The 13,697-nt window shown below is 36.6% G+C and overlaps 1 protein-coding gene across 2 annotated transcripts in view; it reads right to left on the bottom strand.

Annotated features, from left to right (window-relative positions):
• Positions 1 to 13,697, bottom strand: part of LOC149782441 (uncharacterized) — a 44,465-nt gene that overhangs the window by 12,874 nt on the left and 17,894 nt on the right. Inside the window, exons 5-7 of one of the 2 annotated variants that reach the window (XM_089933851.1) lie at positions 11,279 to 11,352; positions 5,031 to 5,096; positions 1,689 to 1,849 (exon numbers count right to left, since the gene is read on the bottom strand). In XM_089933851.1, coding sequence (XP_089789977.1) covers positions 1,689 to 1,849; positions 5,031 to 5,096; positions 11,279 to 11,352 — 301 coding nt within the window. The remainder of the gene's footprint in view (positions 1 to 1,688; positions 1,850 to 5,030; positions 5,097 to 11,278; positions 11,353 to 13,697) is intronic. The other variant, XM_089933852.1, reaches the window with a different exon arrangement.

Genomic DNA, 13,697 nt, shown 5'->3' with positions numbered 1-13,697 from the left:
TGAATCAAGGTCAGGAACCAGGTCAGCATTAGATACAAAGTTTATAATATTAGTGAATTTCTGGAAAATGTCAAGTCCAGTAAATAAAATTACATTACAACAGCATGTAATGAAATAAAAAAAATTAAACTAGCAAACAATTAAATAGATATAAATTAAATCAAATCAAATATACATAACATTATTAAAACACTTTGTTTTTGTATGTTTCTAGATTATTCATTGGGTTGGCAAACGTAACCTTCCTTTCCTGATTGGTCAATACTAACAAGAGACCCTACATATTTTCTTATCGTCAGTAATGAGCTCGGTACATTCAGGCTGTACACCAGGCCAAAGACTGATTTGACAACAATCACACTTGACACTAATTTACTTGACAAGTGTAGGAGTGGTGGTTGAACTTAACATTTGCGCTACAAGCATTTATTTTACCTTGTAAATTTCAGGATGCTGGTCGGTACTCAATGAACATAATAACCTGATCAAACTGATGCTGGCCCATCCCATTAGATCTCACATGGTAAGAAAGGATAAGAAAATGCACACAAGTGTAACTGATAGATTTAAACAAGCATGAAGGCTAAATTATAGCATTTTTTATAGTTGTGATTCAAATTATATAGATAAGGATGAAAATATGTAAGGGCAATTATATCCCATTTATAATTTTGGCAAATTGTGGCAGTCTGACATATTTAAACCATAGAAACTTGACTATTAATACTGCATAAAATAATGCTGAGATTTTTGTAGCTGCAGCAACCTTCAACTTGGAACTACTGTTCTCCAAATAAACTGAGTTTTCTTGGGACTAAGGTAAACAAATGTATTAAATTTCAATCAATTCTGAAATCATAAAGAAAAGATGTCCAGAAATGAAATTTATAGACAAGTTATATTTTTTGCAACCTGTCACTGACCTTGAAGCCACAGACCCCAATATCAACAGTATTCTTCCTTGAGTTAAGGGGAACATGTATACCAAGTTGCTGCTTGCCACAACGTCATTATGCAGAAACAAGTATGAATACCCACCCACCTGGCAGACAAATTAAACTGGAGGGGTATCAATTGTTGTGATGTCCCTGCACTGAAAACTTTTGAGATACAGCAGATTATGTCCTTGCAAAATACAATATTTAAAATCTTTTCCTTTCATCTAGACAACTCAATTAGACTTACTCTCGCAATTACACACACAGACCATTCCAACCATACCCCAAATCCATTACATCTCTCTTACCCTTCGATTCTGACCGCCACCCCATCCTTACCATAACCCACAGGTCATGACTCAAATCCATTACATCTCTCTTTCTCTCTCAGTTCTGATCACCACCCCATCCAGACCATAACCCACAGTTCACAACCCAAATCCATTACATTTCTCCTCCCCTCTTGATTCTGACCATCCAGATTATAACGAACAGGCCATACTCAAAAAGCATTACATGTGGAATTTATTCTCTTGCTATAAATTGTTAGTTTGGTGCAATTGCAAATATCGGTATATAAATGACTTTTACCCCCTCCCAGGAAGGGGTCCAAAATTTAAACGTATAAAATTTGGAAAATCTCCATCAAACAAGCCTGGATGAGATGTACCTATGGAGAGGTGAATGTATGGACACACAGGCATGACATATCCTAAAGCCCCAAGATAAGTAACATCAATGTCAACTGACCCACTGAACTTTCTTTCCCTTCGGTTTTTTACACTCATCTGCTTCACAGTATTCCTCCTCACACCACTCTACACCGTCTGGCAATGCCTCCTCATCTGATGAACCGGAGTCAGTTTTCTTGGTCCGCTTTCTCTTCTTACCATCTCTTGGTCCTAAACCTGCTGGCAAACACAAATACTGTGTATAAACGGATTCTGATTTGCTATTACATCATGCACTGGAAGATCACGGTCTGTTTGTTTTAATGGTTACTCTCAACAAACTGCACAGACCCTGTGCTGCCAGTGCATCATGCAGAGGCAAATCTAGGTCTATGCAGGTTGCAGTTGAATCGAACTTATTGTGTGAAAATATATGGTATAACTAGTGATGATGTACTTGTGCTATAATGTTAGCAATCAAGTTGTTGTTGTTGTTGTTGTGGGGTTTAATGCCATTTTTCAGCACACGATAGGCTATAAATGGCGGCCGGTATTAATGGTGGAGGAAGAACCCAGGAAAACCCCAGAAAGAACCACCAACCCACGAGAAGCTACTGGCAAGCTTTCTCACATACCCACATTGGCCCAATCCGAGACTTGAACCCACGCAGACAGAGGTGAGATGGCAGTGATCCATAACGGAGAACACTTTAGACCACTCGGCCAATCGGGGCCCCAGCAATCAAGTAAACTGCACATGAAACAGTTGAACCTGAACTAATAGTACAGTTTATATTGATCAAATGCATCCACCTACAGCATCAACTATGCTTATGGCATAAGGAATTCTTCAATAACTTTGAAATACTCAAATTAAATTATTTACATAATTAATAATTGTAGTGTAAGTGCCATTTATATTTATATTGTAAATATTCATAAATGGTTGTCCAGGAATACTGAAACTTATCGATCATAGGATGGTGAAGGAACAAGAATTTAAATTCATTCCTGAAAATATTTTAAGACTGATGCTTGTGAAATGTTGGAGTATTTAATTTTTTTTAAAGTAGTGTCCAAGCAACCACTCTCATTTCCAGTAAAAAGCTAAATACAAAGACAAAGAGAAACAAGCTGCATGATTGGCTCATATTAACCAATCAGAAAAATTCTACTATAATCGAAATGAGAATACCTGCTGTTGCAAGAATTTTAATAAAACAATTATTTATTACATGGACTAAATCACAGAAAAATAAAGCACTAGAAGACACATAAAAATAATCTTTGGTTGTTTGCAGCACTTAACAAAATGGTAAACAGTTACATTCTACTAAAGTAAATGGTCTCTTACTCACCATGGAGAGTGATTGGGTCCTAATTTTATGCCCACTAATTTCCCATAAAATAATAGCTGTGCAAGTATTTAAAAATTACACAAAACTTAAAAGGTTTACTCTTCTTATCAAATACACGAAGAAAAAGGTATGTCGGTCTATTAATTTCTTCACTATGACAATTATTGAGATCACACAACAGAAAGCTTGCATGGATGATATCTGGCATAGTAAATTAATTATTTTCAAACATCTCATACCTTTTACTGTCTTTATCATTTCCTTTCACATGACCTTTCCTGTGATATTAAAACCTTATATTTCTTATGATCTAATTAGCAACTAAAAATTGCAATGTCATTTTACGTCCCATCTCTCCCAGTGTTCATAACACATTTATAAAATGACGTAAAATGTGACGCCATGTAGATGCTGTCATGATCACACCATATGACCTGTGCAGTATGCACCCATTTTACAAAAGGGGAACTACCTTCAGTGAAGTAAGTAGAGCTCAATAAGAACAATCTATTTATTGGACATTTCATCAGAGCTGATATAAAGGCTAAGTCCACTAGCAAAGAAGGGGTAAAGTGGTATGCATTATGAATATGAGTGGGATAGCCTCCAGACCATGCAAATACACATACAAACCAATACTTATACTTCAAGTGGACCAAACCCTAATGAAGAAATATTGGCCTTCCTCTTGAGACCCCTCTCGATCTCTTTTATGGTCAATCTGCATAACTCCAAAACAGTATATGTTAATTGTTTTGTCCCCTCAAGAGAGACCTCTAATTTTACAAAAGCACCTACTTGCTGCAGGAGTGGTGGCTATAAAATAAATACCTAATGGAATGATCATTTTGTTTGAAGTCACTGAAACTGACAGTGAAAATAAAGCAAAATATTGTTCTCAAGAATTCAAACTTAAAATTTCAATCTATGGCTAATCAATGTCTCTAAATCTTATTTAAATCTTCATTTCCAATTACAAAATCGTTACCCAGGAAATCTGCAGTAAATTAACATGTCTCTAAGCCTTTTTCCTTTTTTTTAAATGTTTCCAAACCCTGATGCATGATAACATAATGGATGTGGATCTAAAACCTGCCGAACGACATGAATGCTTTCAGAATACAATAGGTCCCCTCTATTAAGCAATCACCTGTTCCTTAAGAGCCCTTTATAAAAACAGGTAAATAACCATTTATACAGGCTTGGCAAGTCCAGTTGGACAGCAAACAACACAAACCCTGAACAGCAGATCAGAATGTATGGTGTTTGTTTATCTGGCTAATCCTAGCAAACTACAGGGACTCAGCCCCATTGGCCAATTGTGCAATGGCAGATCTGGGTTTGTGCAGGTTACAATTGAACTTGACTTATAAACGAGTATAAACAGCAGACAAATTTACTGAAGGAAGGAACCGAGTAAGGCAGCTACTCAATAGATTGTGGATTTCTTTAATATTCTGATGAAAGGAACCAAGGAAAAAATTGCTGTTACAACAGGACCATTCCGGTGGTCTAGTGGTTAGAGCGTCCACCTCGGATGCAGGTCTTGGGTTTGAACCCGGCCGAGTCATACCAAAGACTCAAAAATAGTAATAGCAGCTGCTTCGTTAGGTGCTCAGCATTAAGAAGTTAGTATTAGGACTAGTCAGCCTGGTGTCAGGATAATGTGGCTGGGTGGGACATCATGCTACATGTCTGTGGGTTGATGTCCCTGTGCTAGACATCACTATAAACTCACTGCAGATAGCTATTTGACTGAACAACTGTTAATTCTATGTTAAAAATCCAAAACGCACAGTTACAACAGATAATTGTTTCACAGACATAACTATTGCAGAACTTTTGCATGCCAATGATGAAATAAAGTTTCAAGAGAATTCTAATTAAATTAAAACTAGTATTAACAACATACCAAAAGCCCCTGACTAATATTACCATGGTAATCTACATAATATACTTGATAAAAGCAAAAATTGTTTTAGAAAAGGGTGTTAAAACCTGGATTAAAATTTAATGGCAAAGTTAAATTGATGAGAATAAAAGACAGAACATTGAATGGCTACCTGGTCCTCTTTTCTTTCGTTTGACATTTGTTGCTGATGATTTTGGTTTCACTGCTGTCTTTTGATCTGCAAGAATAAAAAACATTTACTCTCCAATACTGGCCATCACCATCTTGCTAATATCAAGGTGGTCTTTCTACAGCAAATGAAAGAATCAAATATCTGCCATAAATCATTTTTTTGTTGCCCTCCATGTCTCTACTCCCACTTTTTGTACTACCTCCAGCTACAAAGACAATACACATTCTGAATAGCTCCCATGCATATCTATCAATCAGCCCTAATATACATCTAACACCAATCCTTAATTAAAATCTAACAACCATCCCTAATACACATCTATCACCAGTCCCTAATCCAAATCAAACAACCATCCCTAATATACATTTATCAATCATCCATAATACACATCTATCAACCAGCTGTCATACACATCTGTCAAACAGAAACCTTTTTATACATCTATCAACCATAAACTTTTTAATATATCTATCAACCAGCCATCATAAACATCAACTGTCTCTAATACACATCTATCAACCAGCCATCATAAACATCAACTGACTCTAATACACATCTATCAACCAGCTGTCATACACATCAACAATCTCTAATACACATCCATCAACCAGCCATCATACACAGCAACTATCTCTAATATACATCTGTCAACCAGCCATCTTACACATCAACCTAATTACACATCTATCAACCAGTCCTATTACACATCAACCAGCCCTAATGCACATCTGTCAACCAGCCCTATTTTACAACTATCAATCAGCCTTAATACACATCGATCAACCTAATACACAGCTGTCAACCAGCCCTAATACACATCTATTAACCTAATACACATCTATCAACCAGCCCTAATACACATCTATCAATCAGCCCTAATACACATCTATCAACCAGCCATAATGCACATCTATCAATCAGCCCTACTAAACATCAACCTAATATGCAACTGTCAACCAGCCCTAATACACATCTGTCAACCAGCCTTAATACACATCAACCTAATACACATCTATCAACCAGTCCTAACGCACATCTATCAACCAGCCCTATTACATCCATCCATCAGCCCTATCACACATCTATAAATAAGCCCTATTACACATCTATCAACCTGCCCTATTATACATCTATCAATCAGCCCTAATACACATCTGTCAACCAACCTTAATACACATCAACCTAATACACATGTATCAATCAGTCCTAATGCACATCTATCAACCAGCCCTATTACATCCATCCATCAACCCTATTACACATCTATCAACCAGCCCTAATACACATCTATCAATCAGCCCTATTACACATCTATCAATCAGCCATAATGCACATCTATCAACCAGTCATATTACACATCTATCAACCAGCCCTATTACATCTATCAATCAGCCCTAATACACATCTATTAATCAGCCCTAACACACATCTATTAATCAGCCCTATTATACATCAGCCTGCCATAATACACCTCTATCAATAAGCCCTATTACACATCTATCAATCAGCAATAATGCACATCTATCAACCAGTCATATTACACATCCATCAATCAGCCCTAATACACATCTATTAATCAACCCTATTATACATCAGCCAGCCATAATACACCTCTATCAATAAGCCTTATTACACATATATCAATAAGCCATATTACACATCTATCAATCCCATTACACATCTATCAATAAGCCCATTACACATGTATCAATAAGCCCCATTACACATGTATCAATCCCATTACACATCTATCAATAAGCCCATTACACATCTATCAATAAGCCCTATTACACATCTATCAATAAGCCCTATTACATCCATCAATCAGCCCTAATACACATCTATAAATCAGTCATATTACACATCTATCAACCAGCCCTAATACACATATATCAATCAGCCCTATTACACATCTATCAATAAGCCCTATTACACATCTATCAATAAGCCCTATTACACATCTATCAACCAGCCCTAATACACATATATCAATCAGCCCTATTACACATCTATCAATAAGCCCTAATACACATCTATAAATCAGTCATATTACACATCTATCAACCAGCCCTAATACACATATATCAATCAGCCCTATTACACATCTATCAATAAGCCCTATTACACATCTATCAATAAGCCCTATTACACATCTATCAACCAGCCCTAATACACATATATCAATCAGCCCTATTACACATCTATCAATAAGCCCTAATACACATCTATAAATCAGTCATATTACACATCTATCAACCAGCCCTATTACACATCTATCAATAAGCCCTATTACACATCTATCAATAAGCCCTATTACACATCTATCAATAAGCCCTAATACACATCTATAAATCAGTCATATTACACATCTATCAACCAGCCCTAATACACATATATCAATCAGTCATATTACATATCTATCAATAAGCCCTATTACACATCTATCAATAAGCCCTATTCAGGGCTGAGCAAATCCCATAGCCTGACGTCCTGGACTAGCCATTTTTGAAGTCGAACAAGTAACATTTTCCATGTTACTAGTCCAGGACAAGTGCTTTTTAAAAAAGTCAGGCTAGTCCTTATTTTTGTACTTTAATCACCATATCTGCCTTTACTTGGCCAATCATGCCCTCTGGGCGTACTGAATACTTGATTCTACCCCTCTTCGTGTATACATTTACATCCTGTTACCACTTGACTGCATATTCGGCTAAGCGACCAAATTATCGGCAAATCAAAACACGTCAAACAAAAGAAAGCCAGTATGATCAATTAGCAGAGTTGTAAGCGGTTTTGCTGCAATGAGTTTACTCAATCTAGATCATAACAAGTGGCCCACTATGATTTTAATCCAGTGAGTCAGTGGAATTAAATTAATGAAAGGTACTTTAACGACGTCAGTGTTGGTTTCCTTTATGAACTGATTAAATGACAGTAATGATTCTTTAATTAATAATTGATTATACAGATGATTAACTTCCACGTGCGATATTGTGTTTGAAGTGAAACAATTACGCTAATTAATGAACTGTTTCAGTTTGTATTTAAAAGAAGATTGATGTTATGAACACTTTAGAAGTAGTTGTCAAGCAAGCTGATAGTTACTCTGTGGATAAAATGAGTTTGCTAAATTATTTTTGCAAGGAAGGTAATAATGGCAATTTGGCAAATGTAAATTTGTTTGAAAATGGAGGGATAAAATGTTGTTGTTGTTGTTGTTGTGGGGTTTAATGCCATTTTTTAGCACATGATAGGCTATGCATGGCGGCCAGAATTAATGGTGGAGGAAGAACCTGGGAAAACCCTGGGAAGAACCAGTGACCCACGAGAAGCTACTGGCAAGCTTTCTCACATACCCACATTGGCCGAATCCTAGTCTCGAACCCATGCAGACAGAGGTGAGATGGCAGTGATCCGTAACGAAGAGCACTTTGGACCACTCGGGGGATAAAACGTGAGATGGATACTGAGTGTGCGGTAGCTATTTCTGAGTGTGAACAAGGATTTAGTTCAATGAACTTAATCAAGACTTCTTTAAGGAATTCCTTAAATCAAGAGAGTTTACAAATGCAAATGAAAATTTCTGCAAATGGACCAGAGCTTGAGGACTTTAACCCAGATACAGCTATCAACTGCTGGCTTAGTGCTGGTACAGGTGGCAGACATATACATGGACATATTTTCAAATCCATCAGATAAAACATATATACATGAACCTGAAGAAGCCAAATGTATAACAACCAATGCTTTTTCAAAAATTAAATTCTTTTAAGAAATATTATGTTGTATATTATTTATTTTATTTTTTTCTTTCTATGGATTAAGTACATACGTCCCATCAAATCTCGGCAAGTGATTACCATTTTGGGACCAGTGAAAAGTAAGGTGGGACTAGTGAAATTTCTGAAACCACTAGTCCTGGACTAGTGGTTAAAAAAAAAAATTGCAAAGCCCTGCTATTACACATCTGTCAACAGCCCTAATACATGCAACAGCTTAATTTCTTGGTACAAACATTTAAAGGCATTGATGTATGACATTAAATACAACTGTTCAATGTATGTCAAGTAGTGCAAGTACTTTCTTTCAAACACAGAAACAAACCAGTTTTTCAATATATAACAGGCTCTAAAATGGGTATAGCTAGGTTGATATCCACATGTACAAGTGTAAATGTGTATAAATAGGTAGCTACCCATATGTACAATTATAAATTGTGTAGATAGGTAGGTGTCCACATATACAAGTGTAAGTGTGTATAAATAGGTTTAAGTCCACCTCTACAAGCGTAAATGTGTATGGATAGGTAGATATCCATATGTACAAGTGTAAGTGTATGGATAGGTAGATACCCATATGTACAAGTGTAAGTGTGTATGGATAGATAGATACCCATATGTACAAGTGTAAGTGTGTATGGATAGGTTGATACCCATATGTACAAGTGTAAGTGTATGGATAGGTAGATACCCATATGTACAAGTGTAAGTGTATGGATAGGTAGATACCCATATGTACAAGTGTAAGTGTGTATTGATAGGTAGATATCCACATGTACAAGTGTAAGCGTGTATAAATAGGTAGATGTCCACATGTCTGGCTGCTCAATAGATTTCAGTCAGATGACCCTTGACTCCAAAATTCTCAAGAGTCAAGACTGAAATTTCGTGTCAATTCTTTTGAACAGTCATGAGCCCATACGTGATTCCTCTTTATTGGTGGAAACAAATGATGATTAAGATTTCTTGTCTTGTGCTGAATAATGAGATAATTGTACAGTATTTTGTAAGAAACAAACAATCTGAATTTTGTGAAAGTGTTTCTCTTTATAACTATGTGTTACTGTGTGTATACTTTGTATATGAAACAGACAGAGGATTATTTTATCCTTTATTATATTTTCAACTTCTCAACATATTCTATTATGATCTCATCAAATCATTTTATATGCAAAAAATATACCCATACAACTGTAAAGGTTATATATTACTCAGATATCAAGGATGTACATCACATAACTGTCAGTTCACTTTTCCACTCGTTCTTAAATTTTCTAACAAATTTCAGTGATTGACTCCTTCTCCTTAGAGCTAACATTATCTTTCTCTTTCTTTGGAGTCTGAGGGTTGGAAAATTTATCACTGTTCAGCTTATCAATCTTTATAAAAGTATTTTTCACATGTTTCTTTTGATATTAACAAAATCTGAAGCAAAAATTATATGCATGCTGAAAGCATGTGTTGTTTGATAATTATTCTTGCTGTAGTCTGCAATGTGACAGTTTATAGTGATGTCTAGCACTGGGGCATCATGCTGCAGACATGTAGCATGATGCCCCACTCAGTCACATTATCCTGACATCAGGCCGACCAGTCCTAATACTAACCTCTTAACACATTAACCTGTGGTGACGAGTTTAAGTGGCAGGAGGTAGTAACCTACTGCAGAGCTCTGTAGCGTCAAGGTCATGTAAGATACCCTAAAGTGGGTGGTATTATAGAAAGGTAGACAGATGTAGCTCTACAATGATGCCAAATACTCTGGAATTTCTAGCTGCACTACAAAATACAGAGGGATAAACATCATTTTTTGGACCCGATTTTTTTCTACCCAAAATTCACCCATGATCAGAATCAGATTTTGTGTCCGGATTTTAGACTTTTTGGTCTCAGATCTAAGTCAAACCAGTATGAACTGCAAACAGATGAACCTTTGCAAAAAAGTAGGATAAGATGGGCATTTGGAATAAAGAGTGGTCTCGATATGAAAATAATGGGCCCGTTAAGCAAAAAAAACTTTTACCCTTCTGCTTATACGCAAGCCAAATAGCCAATGAAAAACGATGTTTCTAACTCAACTAGGCAGTATGTTATTGGAAGATCACATGGAAGTTGGTGTTTTCGGATGTATTCAGAAATAGCTTTCAAAATGTGTTTACTACTTGAATTTCAGATGAAAACGACAAACACCTCCAGGGCTTAATGTGTTAATGCTGAGCGCCAAGCGAGGCAGCTGTTAGTACCTTTTCTGTAAGTCTATGGTATGACTCAGCCAGGGATCGAACACAACCACCCGCATCTGATGCAGAAGCTCTAACCACTAGACCACCGGATCAATACAATGTAGGTACTGGAAGGTATGCTTAAGAAAATCTAGTCTAATGTTGGATAAACTCCTTGTCTGACACTCTATGGACAAATATAAGAAAATATATTCAAGATACAAACCATCTGAAGAACTGTCATCTGAGAAACTGAAATGATCTGATGCCTTGCTCTTTGCTTTGGAATTGCTAGATGTACTGAAAGTAGAAATGCACAAGAAAATAGACTGAAATGTTAGAAACTGGCCATTATCTTAAAAAAGCTGATTCATGTAAACCTTAGTACGGTAATTTGATTATATACTATTTCTTCATTCCCCATTCAATTTAAACAACAATATAATCAAAACACAGAAAATACAAACAATTTAGAACAGGGCCTGGCAAAGCATCAAATCTTGTACCAGAAGCCCATGGGCAATTAGAAAGCTGATTCTGGCAAGGCATCAAGTCTTGTACCAAAAGCCCATAGGCAACTAGAATGCTTGGTTTGGATTATCATTCTTACTTCACACAGAGAAGTACACATCATGACATTTTTATTAAACATATTTTTGTATCAAATGATTCAGAGTACAGAAAATATGAAGTCTTTATCTTAAACACTTACATAATTGTGCCCTTTCCAGGTTTTATCTAGTAATGACAAAGCAACCATGTCAAACCAACCCCGGGCTACTAAATTTACGCTGGACAAAGCTATGATGTCAAACCCAGCAGTACAAGTATTATATAAAACTTGCTGATAAAATATCGGGCAAAAGCTATGGCCTACTTTCATCGTTTTATTGTGAATTCCTGATACTTTAAAGATCAAGCTTGATCTCATTCCAGTTTCCAGCATAATCCAGAAGTCATTTTTGTAATTCTGAATCTATGATCTTTGGCTGGTGTAAGTGACATGTTACATGTTTGTGCCAATGAAAGACTATGCAATGCCAATTAAAGACTACATAAAATTAAATACATACACTGAAAATAATGCTGTATTTTACTTCTTATGGATGGATATATCTGTATAGACCAGGGGTCTCAAACTCAATCTACCCTGAGGACATTTTAGACGGAAAAAGGGCCGCACCACCTTTGTAATCTCTAATGACACCTTGTGATGCCAATCATTTTGTGGGCTACAGGATATGGCTTGGCGGGCTGCATGTGGCCAGCGTGTTTGAGACACCTGGTATAGACTTTGAAGAAATTTGATTCGGCAACTTCACCCCATAATTTATTTAATCTCCCCACTTAAGAATGAACAAGCAAAAATCTTGAACAGCTGATTCCCTTTGTGAAAAACAGTACACATAATATGCTGACTAAACTGGAGCACTGTGCAAGAAAACAGTAGCCACGTAAATCTTACAATTAATTAGGATGCTGGTGCACAAATCAATGGTCGTAAATAGGGACAAGGAACAGAACAGAGAGTATTGGACAGGGTGCTGTACTCCTGTGTATCTTTCTAGCTAGTGTCAGGGTTATGCATGTGGCGGGTTATCCATATATGGTCTAAGTAGGCCACCATGCCATGTCAATACTGGCATATGTGCTGTTATGATGATTTCTTTACTACAGACAATGTCAGGGATGTAACTGTGTGGGAAGCTTGTGATGGTGAAGTGGATGCTATAGAGAAGTAGTCATTTACTAGATAAAGCTAACAAACAAGGCCCAAAAGAATTGAAAGTATATTATACAAACAAGGTCTAGATGAGCTGGAAGTACATTAGACCAATATGGTCCATATGAACTGAAGTACGTTAGACCAACAAGGTCCAGATGAACTGGAAGTATGTTAGACCAACAAGGTCCAGATGAATCAGAAGTGTGTTAGACCAACAAGGTCCATATGAATCAGAAGTGTTTTAGACCAACAAGGTCCAGATGAATCAGAAGTACGTTAGACCAACAAGGTCCAGATGAATCAGAAGTATGTTAGACCAACAAGGTCCACATGAATTGGAAGTATGTTAGACCAACAAGATCCAGATGAATCACAAGTACATTAGACCAACAAGGTCCAGACGAATCACATGTTAGACCAACAAGGTCATTATGAATTGGAAGTACATTAGTACAACAAGGTCCAGATGAATCAGAAGTATGTTAGACCAACAAGGTCCAGACGAATCAGAAGTATGTTAGACCAACAAGGTCCATATGAATTGGAAGTATGTTAGACCAACAAGGTCCAGACGAATCACAAGTATGTTAGACCAACAAGGTCCATATGAATTGGAAGTACATTAGTCCAAGGTCAATATGAATTGGAAGTATGTTAGACCAACAAGGTCCAGACGAATCACAACTATATTAGACCAACAAGGTCCATATGAATTGCAAGTATATTAGATCAACAAGGTCCAGATGAATCAGAAGTACATTTGACCAACAAGGTCCAGACGAATCACAAGTATGTTAGACCAACAAGGTCCATATGAACTGGAAGTATATTAGACCAAAAAGGTCCAGATGAATCATAAGTATGTTAGACCAACAAGGTCCATATGAATTGGAAGTACATTAGACCAACAAGGTCCAGA

This window comes from Sinohyriopsis cumingii, chromosome 15 (assembly GCF_028554795.1).
Source record: "Sinohyriopsis cumingii isolate HCF-2022 chromosome 15, ASM2855479v2, whole genome shotgun sequence".
Lineage (NCBI taxonomy): Eukaryota > Metazoa > Mollusca > Bivalvia > Unionida > Unionidae > Sinohyriopsis > Sinohyriopsis cumingii.
The sequence above is the reverse complement of the archived record's forward strand: the minus strand, read 5'-3'. Positions and strand labels throughout refer to the sequence as shown.